The 16,943-nt window shown below is 37.8% G+C and overlaps 2 protein-coding genes across 10 annotated transcripts in view; one reads left to right on the top strand and one right to left on the bottom strand.

The window, feature by feature from the left end:
* Window positions 1-41: 41 nt before the first annotated feature.
* Window positions 42-11,987, bottom strand: AKNAD1 (AKNA domain containing 1). 5 transcript variants are annotated; one of them, XM_017832880.1, is made up of 15 exons: window positions 11,826-11,852; window positions 10,191-11,344; window positions 9,487-9,546; window positions 9,037-9,166; window positions 8,788-8,939; window positions 8,618-8,677; window positions 7,993-8,126; window positions 7,514-7,649; window positions 6,681-6,844; window positions 5,018-5,103; window positions 3,428-3,550; window positions 3,231-3,341; window positions 2,237-2,318; window positions 1,278-1,413; window positions 42-707 (listed from the first exon to the last, which is right to left on the bottom strand). In XM_017832880.1, the coding sequence occupies exons 2-15, from the start codon at window positions 11,265-11,267 to the stop codon at window positions 588-590; spliced, it is 2,571 nt and encodes an 856-aa protein (XP_017688369.1). In that variant the 5' UTR covers window positions 11,268-11,344; window positions 11,826-11,852; the 3' UTR covers window positions 42-587. The 5 variants fall into 5 exon arrangements, with proteins under 5 accessions (XP_017688369.1, XP_017688368.1, XP_017688371.1 ...); XM_017832879.1 differs by having other exon boundaries at window positions 10,191-11,987; XM_017832882.1 differs by having other exon boundaries at window positions 10,632-11,987.
* GPSM2 (G-protein signaling modulator 2) overlaps window positions 3,549-16,943 on the top strand; it is a 35,891-nt gene continuing 22,496 nt past the window's right edge. For 2 of the 5 annotated variants that reach the window (XM_017832893.1, XM_017832891.1), the window contains exon 1: window positions 3,549-5,713. The gene's annotated coding sequence lies outside the window, so the exon portion shown is untranslated. Of the gene's footprint in view, window positions 5,714-12,196; window positions 12,295-13,318; window positions 13,424-13,539; window positions 13,561-16,943 lie in introns of those variants that run through there. The other 3 variants (XM_017832890.1, XM_017832892.1, XM_017832889.1) reach the window with 3 other exon arrangements.

Genomic DNA, 16,943 nt, shown 5'->3' with positions numbered 1-16,943 from the left:
TCTGAATTCTAGTTTGTAACTATAAAAACAAACAACTCTCAATGTAGAGCACTGTAAAACCAAAATAATTAGAAATGTGAACTGTGACTTGGTATGTTAGCGTGATGTTTGCAGGTAGGTGTCTCAGGTGCAGAGGCTGTTCTGGTGTGTTTAAGCAGCTGCTGTTAAAATGTGGGAAGAAATGATACTTAGAAATGACTGAGGTTTATTCTCACACTTTGGAGTGTGGGGAAATCAAAGTCACAAAGTTAATTTTCCTTGTTTAATCCAATTTTTATTAAGCTATCTTAGGTGGACACTTAGAGAAAGGTACTTGTACACAGCAATGGATCCTTAGAGAAAGGTACCTTTAGCCAACCTACTAAGGACTTTCAGTAGAATTAGTAATTTGTTTTAGAGTTCTGAGACTGAGCATAAACTTGAGGAATATCTTTATATCTGGTGTGGTTTAATACTAACAGTTACAGAACAGCTGACAAAGTTAGCTAGCTAACTTTTTGATTTTTGTATTCATCACTTTATATTTGCAGAGGTCCTAACACTTCAGTATCACCCAGCAAAACAATATAGCATTTGAAACTGGGTAACTAAAGTGGTTTTCTTTTGACTTTAGCCAGATCTTCTGAAACTGCTCGTACCATTCGTTCTGTAGTTTTCTTCAAACTGTTTGCTGTCTGTATGGCATGATCCAGAGTAGAACTTAAAATCTGTTGGAAATAATAAAATGTAGCCTTGTTAATAATGAAGGCAAATGCATACATAGGTATAGAATAGAAGGTGATGTTTAAGGTTTTGTGCATGATTTTCACTCTGAATACATGTTGAGAAGTAGAACTTGAGTTACGTGATAAGACTGCTCCATGATTCAAGGGGATATTTACACCTTTGTAAAGTAGCAGGGCCAGTGTTGTGCATGTTTGTGGTATCGAGAAGGCTTTCTTGTGGTTGTGATAGTAGTTTGTATGGCTAGGTGTTGACATTCTTTCAGTATGTGAAACCATTTCAGAGGTAAGATGCAGTGCTACTATTCTGTCCTGATCATTTCATACGGGGACTAAGTTGTATAAAAAGTCTGGACATACTTACATGAAGTTATATACTAATATATAAGCTAAAATGCTTAGGTTTTTAACTCCATACAGTCTTATTCTCAAATGGTCTAGGTTTGCTTAGATTGTAATAATCAGCTTACTAAGAAAGGGATGCTCAATAGTGCCTTGATGTGTGGATTTAACCTTTCCAAGATAGTTGTGTGGCACTTAATTTTCAAGTCTTACATTTGCATTGGAATCACTGGCGTTTCTGATTGCAGATTTGCTTTGGGCAAACTTCTTGCTGGGGATATACTGATGTGAAACAAGAATTTTATTGCATGTGCTTGAACAGCAGGTTTTGGCAGCCTCAAAGGATTCCCTAAAGAGAAGATATAGAGAATAAAACACAAACAATTTAAGTAAGCAAAAGAATTTCTAATGTCTGAATTAAATACACACACCTTGATAGCACACTGGTTGCAAGTTAATTTTACAGTGAGTAGAATTTTCCATTTGATGGACTGTGTTTTACAGTTATTATTTGTGCTCCATCTCTATTGCAGTAAGACAGAAAACATGCCAGGATGCAGAGGAAATCTCTCACAGCATCACTCTCTTGGTGCTGCTCTCTCACACAGGGGTCTGTGCCATTGATTCTCAAGTGCAGCTGCTATTGAGTCCAAGTCCAGGCCATTACTGCTATTGAGTCAAAAAATATGGTAACAAAACTTGTCTGCATTTCAGTCTAGTCTGTGCTACAGTTAAGAATCCATTTTACTTCTTGGTCTCCCAGAATTATTTAATGTTCACAACAATTAAAAGGAGGACAGTTAATTATAAAGAAATAGTTGGCAGCAAACAGAGCTGCATCCTGAAAATACAGACCTGCCTTTGAATCAGTGAATGGGAACATCCTCTTAATAAAATTAAATATTTCGTTTCATTACTAAATGTGCCAGATAAAGAATTTATATGTTTACTCTTCATTAACTTAGGAAGACTGAAAAACTACTCTAAGAACTATTTATACATGTTCTTAGAGTATATATTTTAAATTCATTACTGAGTAAAATTCTAATATACAACATGCACTGCAAAAGATAAAACATTCTTCCTGCCTATGATACTGGTGTGTTTTTTCCCTGCTGGATCTTCAACAATGGGATTTTCTTATGTACTATGTAGTTATTGCTACAGCTTACCTTTCAGAAAGTCTGTTTACAAGTTCATGTGGCTGTTGATTTTTTTGAGCGTTTTTTGTGGAGATTCTTTTCTGTGAATAAGCTGGAGTTATAGAGGCCATGTTTAAAAAAAGCAAAAAAAAAAAGGTAATTTTTTGTGAATTTTCTGTATATTTAACATTTTTCTCCATTTAGCATAAATAAAAGATCAAGCAAACTATCACTGATGAATAAAACTTGAATATGCTTAAGTTTTTTGTAAATGAGGACAGATTAACCTTTTTGTGCTTGCTGTTGAATTTAGCTCTGTGGCAAATGGTATGCACATTTCTATTTCATATAGTGAAAGACTGTAGGGGGGAGGTGGAGAATAATCAGATTCTCACAATCCTACTAATTACATGAGTACTGCTTTGATTTTATAGTTTCACAGAATTGCTAGAGACAAGCAGCTAACTTTACTTTCTTCTGACTGTTCAAATTTTATATTTTTCTTTAAGCAATTTTTTCTTATGGTAGAGAGAGTGTCTGAATAAGTGACTTTAAAAAGAAGATGTTAAACATTTAATTTTTTTTTTATTAGTCTTTCCTTTACTTTGCTGCATGTCACATGATGAGTGTAGAACTGAAATTTTCTTTAGCACTTGTTTACACAACTTTAGGCAATGGCTGGCACTGTAAAAGTTGGCACAGTAGTGCCCAATTTTCATATTCTTTCACGTGGCACTGCAAAATGAGATATTCCTGCCATGAATGGAATATGAAAGGCACTCCTCTCATAAAGAACCAGAGAAGGTTAAAGCTGTTGTGCATGGGGATTAAACTTGGGCAGGTGTGTAAAAGTTGGATTTCCTGATTTTTGCTCTACAGGATCTATAAAACCCCACTGTTTCAGCTACAATGCTAATGATTGCTTACACTAAATTAAATTTGGCCTGATATGTGCAGTGTGGCTTCTTGCCCCTTAAAATCTAGCCTATGGTTGGTAATTATTTCAGTAACACATCATACTTACAGGATGAACCAGAACTTTTATTTCTACATAGGGCACAAGACTGAACAGACTCTTTGAAATTCCTGAGTTTAACTTGATCTCTGCTTCCCCTGGGGCATCTGCATCCAAGTCCTGAAAACAGAGACATGTTGTTTAGAAAAACAAACACTATAAGCCATGTTTCTTTGTAGATATTAATCTTTTTGCAATCATTGTACCTTTTCTCTCTCCACATAATCTCGTATTTAATGATTGGTAATTCTGAGTGTCACAGTTGACAAGGTCCTTGCTTTGTGAATCATTATAAGAATCGTAGACTGAGATGTCTTCTGAATCACTGCCTAGAATTCAAAAAATAAGTTAAAAGGTTCTGAAATATTAGAAACTTAGGCTAGTGTATCCAGGTAATTATTTGGCTTTCAGCACCATAATTTCAGAGTCCTTAATGATACTGCAATTTGAGGAAGTACTTTTTCCTCCATTTTACAGGAGTGTGGGAATTGAGCTTTAAAGATTGGCTTTCAGCCCTGACTCTAAGCCTTGAATGTAGATTTTTATTATTTTTTGGTGGTAGTTATTTTCAGACCAAGAACTGTTTTTTAATAAAAAAATGAAGCTCTCCATCTCCCTGTGCATAGTGTTGTGCAAACAGTGCAGCCTAATGGAAATGTGATGAGAATTTGGGCAGCTCTAGTACAGCACTGCTTTAACTATTGCACAAACCAGTACTAACAGTAATGGTCCCAGTGTCTTATATTAAAAGGCAAGCATATCACAAAGAAGTATCACAAACAAGGACAAGAGATAGACCAAAGGTAAGAATAACCTGTATATTTAGACAGCTCATGCTATTCTTTAGTTGTTGGGTACTAACAGCTTCAAAATATTCTGCAGTGGAAACATAAAATTGGGATGCCCTAAGAGAGACAAATGCCTACAGATTGCTAGTAAGCTTCCAAGAGCTGAAGTCTTGGATGACTTGACAACTGACTTAAGTAGCTCATAGTAGCCTCTGTGGGGTCTAGTTTGGATTTCATGAAATTATATTATTAGGAGCTAGATTAAGGAAGGGGAGAGTATTTCTTGTCTGTGTCAACTCTGAATGGATCAAAGATCGAGGAAAAGTTTTTGCAGTGTTTTCATGCAAAAACTTATTCATGCAGAATAAGAAAGTTGAATCCCCAAAGTGAAAGTACTGATACGAAATGTTTCAGTTGTCAAGTTTGGAATCTTCTTCTAGGACATAAAATAAATGTACATCAGAAGTAAAAATAAAGCATTGTGTGCATATCACTGTCATGCTCTAAAAATGGTAATAGTGGGAATATTTGGAACCTTCTCTAGAAAGCTGAATTAGATTTATAGACTAATTCAGGTTGGATAAGACTTCTGTAGATCATCTGGCCCTGTCTCCTCTCAAAGAAGGACCAACTTAAATGAAGTTGCTTAGGACCCTCTCCAGTTGAGTTTTGAATATCTCTGAGAATGGAGATACCACAGCCTCTTCAGGGCAAACTGTTTCAATGTTTGACTAGACCTCAACTTAATAATTTTTTGCTCTTATCTAACTGAAAATTGCCTTGCAACTTGTCTGTTGCCTCTTGGTCTGTCACTGAGACTTCCACAGTGAATTTGACTTGGTGTCCCCTTTAGCCTCCTTTTTATTCTTAGTGTTTTGTGCTGTGCTAAGCAGTAACATCTGTTGAAACTACAATTTTCATGTAGTTGAGATGTGACAGGAATGTATTAACAGGATTCACTAGCAGGTTTAAGCACAGTTCTGACCTTTGTATGCCATCATGACTTACTCAGGTAGGTATCTGATAAATCAGTTGGTTTTCTCTGACTGAAGAGTGAAGATGTTCCAGTTTTTCTTTCCTGGATGTTTATATTTCTTTGAGCATGGAAACAGAATGATATTTTAATTGTATCAGAATACTTCTATGATGAGACTTACAAGCATTTTATATTAATAATTAACTATTTCGTAGTTGATAAGAAATCAGATTTATTCATAGAAAGAACTCAGTTATCTGAAAAGGTGGTAAGTAGAAGTTTAAATTAATAATTAACCAATTGCAAAATAATGACCTCTTTAGTTAAAGAACACATTCTGACTTAACAAGCTGTTAAAAATCCTTAAAAGTAGATGTCTTGATAATCACATATTCAAATAGTGAAGTTGTATGAAATCTTACATATTTATACATGTGTTACCATTGATAGTATTTTGCTACAACATATATTAAATAGGATTTGGTTTCTTAGTAACTTTGAGTTATTAAGGCTTTAATAGCACTGCCTTTAGATAATTAGAGGAATATTTGAGATGTACCTTCTAAGAGGACAAGAACAAAGTTCCTTATTTATTTGATGTGTATTTTCAATTTAGGGTATACAGAGTGATCAGATTTATTTGAAAAGTTTTTCACCCATTCACGAACATAATGATCAGAAGATTGAGCTAACTTTCTTTCAATGACAGAGAAAAAAGTGGAAGCTAGGTGAGTTTGACTAGACAAATATTAACACCTACCCTGTGAAATAATCTGATGGAATATTCAGATTAGTATGATTGTGTTCTGTGCTGCATGTATTGTAAGATCTAGCTTTGGATAGAGATTTAATTTGCCAAAATTCCAAACTCCAAAATAACCATGTTGCTTTGAAAGGATTAATATGTATTAATTATTTTCTCTCAATTACTTAATTATTTTTTGTAGGCAAGCATTTGCTTGTAGGGTTTTGTTCTCTGAAAAATAAGAGAGGCGGGCTAGTAAACACAGTTAAATCTGTCCTGAGAGCAGCAAACTTTATCACAGATTTCAAAAATGTCTGAGGATCCTGATATTTCTCCTTTGTGTGATGATAAGTTGTAGTAGCACAAAAGCTGAGACACTGTGGTGTGCAAAAACTGGAGGGAAAATGTTGTGCGCCCTCAAAGCTCAGTAAGATAATGTAAGTTGGAAAAAAAAAAGTATGAAAAGAGATCTCCTACCATTATGTTAGAAGAATGCTTGTTTCCTAGCAGACCTTCTTTTCCCAGAAGCTCTGCTGCTTTTCTGGAACTTGATGGAGTTCTCTTTTTTTTTTTTAACCTTAGATTGGTTAAGGGGAAACCATTTATTTTATTTTTCTAATTTCATTGAGATGCTTTGATGAGTCATTCACGTCCTGAATTTGTGTGGCTGTAATTAATTTTATACAGAAGTATGATTTAACTCTAGGTGAAAGCGATAGTAGTGTTTTGGCTTCAGGAAATACTTTCAGACTCAGAAAGGTGGGAATGCCAGGCTGGGAGGAATGGGAGGAATTCTTGGGTATGTAATTACAGAATTCTGTAGAAATTTTATTCTGCAAATATTTGTGTTGCTTTCAGAGATTCCAGTCATTCCAATTTTCTTACTCAGCAAATAATTTTAGGTACATTTTTATAAAAATTTCAACAGCTGTTTCCAAGTTGTCGCTTACCTGTGAGGACAAAGACAGCAATTTTTGCCTTCTAAATAAAGTTGCTTTGTCTGTGGGATTACATCAGTTGTGGGACTCTTTTCTCCCTCATGGTTCTTGTAAAGAAATGGAGTTTCAGTACCTCTTCTTTCTGGAGGATCAGCAATGCTTGAAACCACCGAGCCCTGTACAAAGTAACCACAGCACAGATACAGGTGGATGTGGTCATTGCAGTTCAAGCACGTGACTTCTGCCAAACAGTATCTCCCGAGTTTCTCCTAACCTGGGCTTCAGAGGAAAATGTTATGTAAAACATTGACTATGAAAGCATTGGGTGAGGCTTATCTGTAGATTTGTAGGAGGCAGTAAGATTTTATGTGTGTGTGTATTTATGATCTGGGATAAAATATTACTATACTTAGCAGTAAACTCAATTTTCTATAGCACAATACTGTTTGGTCTTTTAGTAATTCTGCAGCTTAAAAATCATGGACAAACAAAGTAATATTTCTTCCCACTAAGTGACAGTGGGAATTGATTCATTCCCCCAAACAAAGACAGCTTTGTAGAAGTTGAAGTAGCTGCTTATATTTTTTTACTCTGAAATAAATGCTTTGGAAACTGGAATTAAGAATCTTCAGTGCAGCAGTGTTTTAATACTTAGGTTTCTGTTACAATTAATGAAATATTCTGAAGTTAATATTTCATTAAATATTTTCTCTGAAGTAACATGCTATCTAAAAGCATCATGCTCTTATTAGAGAACATATAATTTTACAGCTACACTTATGTTCTCAAGACTTGCATCAGTAAAACAGAAAAATTGCAGTCTTTAAATAATAAAACTCAATTACCTCACAAAAAGAATGTGATGAATAGGCAGATTCATAGGAAGTCAGCAAAGATGACAGGCTGTGTTTGCTGTGATCCATTTGTTCTTGAATGTCTTCAAGCAGCATGCCAAGTCTAAATATTCCCCCTTCCACCCTTCTAAATCCAATTGCAATACACAGTTAGTTAAACCTGTATAAACTGACCTTTTATTTCTTACTATGATATGGGACATTGCAGTACATTTCTCATAGGAAAAAAAATAAAATTAATGGAGTTCACTGAGTCCCTTTTAAGTATCTGAATTAATTAAATAGATACCCTAATTATAAGTGGGATATATAAAGCCCAAGATGAATTTGGGCCAAATCACTCTTAGCTTACCACATATGACATAATGTTTTTACTTAAGAAAAATTCTAATGGATAAATGAATAAAAGTTGTAAGACACTCAAAATACAGAAAATATACTGATGTACTACTTAGCACTTATCTTCCAACCTGTCAGGATCAAACTCTCCAATGTTGATAGACTTGTCCTTGAAGTTCTGCAGCTGTAAGTTATGGTGCTTTTCTCTAGCTGTTAAGTAATTCCTTTCCAAGGCATCAAGGTATCTTTTCAGTTGATTTAAAGCCTTCATCAATAAGAAAGAATTCAATAGCAAATGTCACTATCATTTAGCATAAGTAGCTATCACTGTGGCTTGCTATGTGAGCTAGATGCTGTTTGCAGTGCTCTTGGTAAGAATTTTGATAATTCTCTGAATTGGAACAGGACTGCATATTGTATGATCACCTGGTACTCTGTGCTGCTCTATTATGTACAAGTAAAATATTAAACCCTGACTTCTGAACTGATGCCCTATGTGTCAAAATTCCTAAATTACATGGCAACTTAAGGCCTTTCATTAATAGTTTTGAACTGTAATCCTTAAAACAGATTTAAGAATTCAACCACCTACTGAACACCTTCATTTTTGCTTCTTAAACTTGTACCTTTGGTCTGAATTGAGAAAAAGAGTAAACATTTCATTTGAGGAGAACATGAACAACTTGACAGAAAATTGTAAGTCTACAGCCATGTAAAGTGCATTTCAGATAGCTCAAAATATGTAAAATAATTTACCAGATATTTGTCTTGTAAAAAGAATGTTTCTTGGGACATATGCTTAGAGAAGTCTTCTACCTTAAAGACAAAATATTAGACTTTTATTTGGGATTTTGAAAAGAAATATGCCCAAATGAATATGGAATTTAAGCATCAGTGCAAAGTATATATTGAAACAGAGCTCTTACTTTCTTTGTCAGTTGCTCTGTCTGATCCTTTAGTATTTGAGACATCTTTTCTCCTAGTGTTAGTTCTGGCAGTGAATTAGAAGGATTTGGACATCGTGCTTCTACCATACCAGCTGCTGGTAGTGCTGATGCTGCTGTTCCAGACTGCAATCCTGTGTGATACAAGATAAGACTGATCAGCTGAAATGTCTGCCCAAAAGTGTAATCAAGTTACATAAAATAGTTATTTGCATAGTTAATTTTATTTACTTGCTTTAAGCAAACCATGTGTAGATTGTACAGGGATGGGAGCATCTAATATGATGATGCCAGGTGCTGTTCCAGTGCCTCCTGAGGAAATGGCAGTGCTGGCATTTGGAAAGTCTGACTGAGGAAGTATCTGTTAAAGTGAGAACTTTGGTTATAGATATAATGTATAGAACAGTTACAAAACCAAAAAACTTAGAAATAACTCAAAACACAAAATATGAATGAAATGTTTAACAGTACCATATAATTTTCTGAGTTTATAGTTAGATGTATATAGTGTCTCATTGTATAAATACTTAAATACTTCAATTCTACGTTGTGAAAATATAAAGAGGATTTGTGTAAATGGGAAGTACAACATGAAGGTGACAAAATAGTTTTAGGGGATAGTCAGTCCTAGAGATAAAGAAGAATGACTTGAAAACAAAAAAAGTGTTTTGAGAGATTTACCTTGGGATTAAATCTCAGATGGTCTATATGATTCTGGGTGTCAGCATGCTGAGTCAGCATCTCATTTGCAGCCAGGAAATAATAGGGAAAACTATTAAAACTTTGTTACATCTTGAGTGATTTACTAAGATCTAAATCTAGGAATGGACTTAAAAATTCATAGAGCTCCATGTCAGGGCACGAAATTGAGCAGTGATTATCTAATTACTACTCTAAAATAAATTTACTACAACAAAAGAAATATTGTTGTCAAACAAATCTTTTAAAAAGAATACCAGGCTAAATAGTTGAAGAGCCTTAAGATGTAAAAAAAGGCCAAAGTTTTCTTAATACAGGCGCAGTATAAAAATAGAAAGTTTTTCTTAAAAATACATTTAAGTAGTTTTGGTGAACTTAAACCTTTACATATAACACTAGAAATGAAAATTTGTAGTGAATTTCCTAATGATTTAATAGGATGCTTTATCATCACAAATAATACTCCAGTGCTAAATACTGGAGTATTATGTAATACTTAGTCATTGAATACTTAGTAATGAAATTGTCGTATAAAGTCAGTCCCACTAAATTTTATTTGTGAAAGCAGTTTTTGAGTCAAGTGATGTACTGCCTGCCTGAACTAGTCATGTTAGATTTTATGGGACACAGAATATCTTCTTGCAATAAACCACTCAAATATGAATTTCTTCAAGCATCCTAATTACCTTTAGCTGTTGCAGCAGTTCTGAAATGCTCATTTCTTCTTTATTCTCTACTTCAGCAGAATTGAAGTAATTCTTATTTTCCAGCATGTTGTTCACACTTACTGATTTACTTAGCAAAATAGGGAAGGGTTTTGCTCTCCCAGTTGTAGGAACTGAGTTAATATTGTCAGTTCTTTTTGGTACTTTTACTTCTGAAGCAACTTCATAGAAATCAGGAAGGCAACAGTGAGCCTGACCTTGGCTATATTGGAGCTTGCAAGGTGAAACTGTTTTCTTAAACAGGCCTCTCTCATCTTTCATGTTTTGAAAGGTGTGTGTATGTTCATTCTCATTAATTAGCTGTGAATTTTCTTGTGTGCACCCACACTTACCAGTGCAAGGTTTCTTTGAAACAGGTCTATTTTCACTTAACATATTTTCATTTTCACCACTAGAGTTTACCTCTTTGTGCTTTTCTAAGTGATACTCTTCGAAGGTAGTTGCCCACTGTTCCTGCACTGAAGGGCCTCTGAGGTGTTCTGAAGGCTCAGGTTCGCTCCCAGTGTCATCGATACTGTCAGTGAAGGACGATTCTGGTATCATCTCACATTCAATTAACTGGCATGTGCTCAGTAACTCTACCTCAGAAAAATGATGCAGGAGGACATCGGACATCTTTGAGGTAGTTAAATGTTCTTTGCTGTCTGGTTTCCTGGAACTACCGACAGGGAATTCCTTCTTAAAGGAAGCTTCACTTCCAGGCATTTCAGTTGAAACTACCATTGTTCCTTTGGTGCTTCCATGCTGACTGGAGAATTCTTCAGGCTGTGGATGAGCTGCATAATTTGCTGTTGTGTATTTGTTATCTTCAGAACACATTAGGTTTAAAATACCAGAAATATCTTCTGTACAAATACTGTCATTCAAATGATGCGAATTATTATTATATTTATGTGTTATTTCTACATCTCCATCATAAAGAAATTCATCTTGTTCCTCTTCAGTTACATCCGAGCTACAGCCTAATGCATCTGAAAATGAATTATTCATTTGAGTTTTCATCCAGTCTGATGGTTTGCACTTTTTTGTAGTCTCCATACCCAGTTTATTTAGAATGTAAGTGCCATTTTTTCGCCAGTTTTGGACAGAGCTTTTATTATTGCATGGATCAAAATCTGGAATGTATGAGTAATAATATCTAGTTATCTATATACTTAATGTCTATTTACCTACTGTAGCTTTTTTAGAACCATCCTCTGGACAGGGCTGTTTCCATGTTTGTACTACTGTAAGCCTGGAATAACTGCTGGAGGGAATAGGAAGGCACAAATGACAGAAGCATTGGGAACAGGAGCATTGAGCTTAGGGCCAGGTATCTGTCCTTGCTCGGTAATCCTGCTGTAATTGTATAGACAAAAAAACTTGGTACCAGAGCCCCCAGTGGTCCTGGAGTCCAACATCAGGTTTAAAAATCCCAAACACAAACCCCGCACCATTTCCCACTTTTCACCTCACCCCCCTAAAGCGCTTCTTGAGCTTCTGCACCAGAGAAAAAGCAGCAAACTTTTTTTTTTTTTCAAATTTGTTTCTCTCCCCCCTCCGCCAGCTGAAATGCATTTAATTAACAGCTCGGCTTCATAAAGCGCGTGGTTTCACCTCATCTGCGGGGGTTGGAGTTGGCAGAGGCAAACTTGCAGCACCGCTTTCCTACGGGCACCAGTGCAGCAGCGCGGCCGTGCGCTTCCCTCCGGCGGGGGCAGCGCGGTTGTGCTGCAGGGCCCGCCAGCTGCTTCCTTATCCCCGCTCCCCGTCCCTGTGCCCGGCACCGCGCTCCGCTGGGAGCTCGCACTGGGCGGGGCCCTCCTGCCGCCCCGCCCCTTGGATTGTGCCCCGCCCCCGACGCCTCCCCATTGGCCCGTGCAAATGACGCGACGGCCGCGCCCTCCAGCCGTTGGGCGCCGCGCCCCGGGGAAGGGCGGGCGCGCCGCCCATTGGCGCGTTCGGGAAGCGGCTGCGCGTGGGCGGGCGGGGGCTGCCCCCGGTCCCTGAGAGCCCCCGGCCCCTCAGAGCCACCGGCCCTCGCAGCACAGCCGGTCCCGCACGGCACCGCCGGCCCGGCACACAGGTGAGCGCGGCGCCGGGACGGGGGCTCTGAGCGCGGCCGCGGCAGCTGCTCCGGTCCCGGCTGCGCGGGGCTGCGGCGCCCTCACCGCCCCCAGCGCCGCCGCCGAGCGGCCCCGAGCGTTGGCGAACACGGTCATGGTGTGGCCGCTCCGTGCCCGGGCCGGCGCCGCCGGGCTCCCTGTGGGAACAAAGACAGGAGGTGGCCGCGCAGGCGGGCCGGGTGGGTTCTGCGCCAGGGAGAGACCGCCCGGGTGTCTCTGGAGGGAGCCGAGACCAACAGGCAGCTCTGAGCAGTTGTGCTGCGCTTAACAGGGTGGGTGTAGGTGATGAACAGAAAATAGAAGTCCAAGGGCGGGAGTGGAACGGGCTGTTCATGGAAGCGGAACCAGAGGCTCACCCAGCACACCGCGAGGAGGGAGAGAGGCACAGGGGAAGGAGCTCTGAGCTCTGCACGGGTTTGAGTTGGGCAGTACATTGTGGCATATCTAAAGTCAGGTTATACCAGACCTAGTCTTATTTATCCACTAGACTGTAGCTCTTGTTAGTGTAGTCCCTCCCCCTCTGCTTTTGCTTCTTCACTTTTTCAATAGAGGAGCGGAGTAAATGAGAAATTATTTTTTATCTTTTTATTGGCCCAGTTGCCCAGACGTAAATTTTACCCCACCTTGAAGTTGTGGCCTTTCTTCTGCTTTAGAAGCTTTTTCAGCCTAATGTGTTGTTCCTGTTAGATTCTTGCCAGCGACTGCGGGGTTCATGTATCCTGGGTTGCCATGGAGAGCTGTGCAGCCATCTCAGAATTTGGGAGAAGGTGCTGAGTCTTGCATCTCAAAAAGATCAGTGAAGAGATTCTAGTCCCTCCTTAAATTTTGTCTGGAAACTTTGTACCTCTTGTTTAAGTCATAATTTTAATAGAGCTGTAAATGGTAGCAAAAAAAGTTGTCCTTCTAAATTAATTTCTTATAACAATGTTGCTTTTTACTGATTTAATTAATGGTTACCAGGCCTTCTGAACTGTGGTCCTGCATCCCTCTCCAGCAGGAAGGACTTTGTACTTTTAGTACTTCCTTATAAAACTGGGACAAAACTTACCTGAAACCTAAGACAGCTTCATTGGACTAGAAGAAACATATGTGAGTCTTGTCTGCTGCTTTATTTAACATGCTGTTGTTTAAATGCTCTTGAAAGTTTTCCAAGCATCCTAAGACTACTTAATTCCAGCTACTCTTGCTGGAGAATTACTTCACAACTCGATGGTTAGAAGGTTCAAGTAAGTTTTGAAAAGCTTTTCATTGACGTCTTACCATTCTGTTCTTGTGTGCTCATTGTCACTTGGCTTTAAATTGTTGATGCTTCGCTTTTTCATTTTTTCCTGAGGTATATAAAGACAACAATTCTTTCTTCACATAGATTTTCTTTTGGTAGTCAGCAAGCCAGTCTCCTCCTATGAATGTTGAGTAAAAGCATTGCAAAAACATAGAATACCTGTTTCTTGTGGCATGCTGCAGGGAACAATCAATTTTGAAACTGAGTCTTACTTCCTGCAGCTTGCCAGGGTGGAAATGTATTCTTATTTTACCAGAACTGTTTCTAATGTCAATTCTCAGCCTTTTTTGTCAGCAAATGACAGCACAGTATGATTCAGAGAGCATCCTGGTCTGTCACTAGTTAGGAAGGAAAAGTTTTAGTAAGACATGGGTGTTTTCCTAAAAATAAATGCTATTTGTCCATAGTTTAAACTATTGAATGTGTGGGGAGTTTTTATTTTTTTTTATAGTTTATCTGGATTCTTCTGTTTTGCTTAAAACTGGATCATTTTTTAGTTTCCCCTGATGTTGCACTTTTTTAATTTAATAGCCAAGATGTTTGTACTTTTTGTAATTCAGGATTTTTGTTACCCTTGTGTGGTCACTTTCACTTTCCACAATTTAGTAATTCGTGCCCAGATCTGGTAACTATGTTCTTGGTTCCAGTAGCTTTTAAGCTTAAAATCAGAATGAAATTGGTTTTGTTCGAGGAGCAGGTGTTGATCTTGAGACTTTGCAAGAGATTAACCTGATATTGCTATAACTGCTCCTGCTAATGAAAGAAAAAAGAGATACCAGGTGCCAGAAAAAAACCTGAACTTTTCTTTAGCCATTTAATAGCAAATTTGCTATACAAATGATAGTACCTGAAAAGAAAAAAAGGGGTGGTGTTTTGTGGAAACCACAATATTAGGAATGTAAAATACAGGACAAACAAAAGTGGACAAACTGGTAAGAGATGGTCTGAAATGTATGTACTGTTGAACAGATGGTTAATGTCAAGCTGCCTCTTGGGACTCAAATTTGGCAGTGTTTGAGGAATATGGTTCTTGTTCATATAATAAAACTTTTGTGTATTATAAACCTTTTGCTAATAGGAAGGAAAGCTTTCATGCAGCTGAGTTACTGGGAATATAAACCCTATGTGATTTATAAAGACAGCTCTCTAAATCTATTTTATTTCTGTACTATTTCTGTTTGCTACATTTTTTTTTTCCTACTATTGCCCTGCTAGTATCCTGTTAGGAATTCTGTTCCTTGCATGCAGCCACTGGTTTGGTAGAGGACAGGATGCATTATTGTGACCCAGTTATATTGGTGTAATGATGTGTGTCAGTAGTGGATATATCCATGGGCAGTGGGGGCAGAATGGACTCCAGTCCAGTAGCCATCACTGAGGGAAGAAAATGCAGTGAATAGATTCTGAATAGATTTGCACCTGCATCCTGAGTGTTAGAATGAATATGCAAAGCAATTTACAACTTGGCACCTCAACAAATGCTGTTGGCTTAAATCTACATGGGTGATGTGCTATAAATACACTGTACCTGTGTCTGTAAGAAACAAACAGTATGAAAAGCCAACACATGGTCTTCTCCCCATAGTATGTGTTCATTTGTGTTTATCTTGCACTTTAACAGTTTTTTACAGGTTGTAGCCATGCTTGTTCAGCTGAGGAGTCATTAGAGAGGATGGTTAATGGTTGCTGTCAATACTCGGGAACTGAGGGGCACCGGGGATGCACCCAGAAATGCTGCTGGCATTAAACTGTCATGGATCATTTCAGTTGTGTCATACAGGTTCTATGAGAGCCACGTCTGCTCCTTGCAGGATGAAACCTTGCTGGAGTAGCAGTGAGTTCTTTATGCTGAATGTCTGCTTAATCTCTGAATGAGCATCACAGTGCAATGTAGGAAATCTGAAATAGCAGCTACATTGCTTTGCTTAAATTGCTGTTGTGTTTTACTGCCAGTGACTCTAAGGATTATTAATTTTTTTTGAATTTATGCAATCTCAAGACAACTTTTCCCATTTCTCTTTAAGGTACTTGTACAATCTGTTTATCTTCCTTCTTTTACTTACCAAGATCTCTTTTTAAGAGATGTTATAGGCCAAGAAGGAGCTGAGCTACATGGAATGTTTTATTGGAGAGATCTGTGATCAACTTGCTCAGTCAGTTTAAGTGCAAATAGCCAACCATTTGTGCTGAACTCTTCCCTTGTGGCATTCTTTCACACCGTGTAACATGCTCCATTTCCCAAACTGAAGGTAGTTGAGTGTCTTGTTGCCTGGGAGAGGCCTCATATACGTTAATTTGCACAATGAGATGTTCCCGATGGAGCAACATTCAAATTTACCTTCTTGGTAACAAAGAGAACTTGGTAACAAAATTCTTACTGATTTTGTGGGAATATGATTTCAACTTCTGTTACAAATAAAAAGATCAGAAGTTATTATTTTGTTGTGAACTGTCATTGCAGTCTATTGTGGCATTTAAGCACTTTATTTTACAGTGCTTAAATGCCAATCTCATATCCAGTTATGGGATGCTTGGAAAGAAGGCGGCACAATATTTTGTTTCATGTGTGAATGACAATTTGTAAAAAAAACTTGGAACTTGTTCTGATTAAAAAAAAAGGAATTCTATTACCTTGATGTATCGAATATTTGAAAAATTATGAGCTATTCTGACTTTGCTCCTTTTTTAAAGTAAAGAGAAGATATTATTCTGCTATCTTCTTGTATCTTAAATCTTAATCTTGCTGCATATTAGAATGAGTTCAGTTGCCTGATTAGTTTTATGATGGGGACATTAGTTATATTTTGCTGGCACTTCATGTTCTCTTGCTTTCTTATTTTATCATAGTGTGGGATTGCCTTAGTTCAGGATTTAAATAGATGACTTACACTAACTATCTGCAGGAATATCTGTATAATAAAAATGCTAGTGGTTACTTGTGTCAGCTACACCAGGTTCTTTAACCTGCAGCTGGACAGTAATTATGTACATTAAGTAGCAAGCTATTTTCCGGCTAATTACCAATTCTCTTAGAAAAAGGATGTTCTATTCTGGAAGGATACTCTGTGATGGAGGCACTGCGAGGGCCATCTCTGCTTCATTGAGCACCAATACCAGTCTCATTTGTGCATTTGTTGCCTGTTTGTTTTGTTCTTCTTAGTGGAATTATGTGTGTTAGCTGTTTGTTTGCTTTTGTCTACAGCACATTCTAAGACTGTAAGTCACTGAATGTCCTGCATCCTTGCCAGATGCCTTAAATATCTCTGTTTACAAAGCTATACTATACCTTTACTGTGCCTGATAGGGCACCTTTGCATTTACTGAAGT

Source organism: Lepidothrix coronata, unplaced genomic scaffold (assembly GCF_001604755.1).
Source record: "Lepidothrix coronata isolate B3197 unplaced genomic scaffold, Lepidothrix_coronata-1.0 Scaffold209, whole genome shotgun sequence".
Classification (NCBI taxonomy): domain Eukaryota; kingdom Metazoa; phylum Chordata; class Aves; order Passeriformes; family Pipridae; genus Lepidothrix; species Lepidothrix coronata.
Note: the sequence above shows the minus strand (reverse complement) of the source record. Positions and strands in the feature narration are given on the sequence as shown.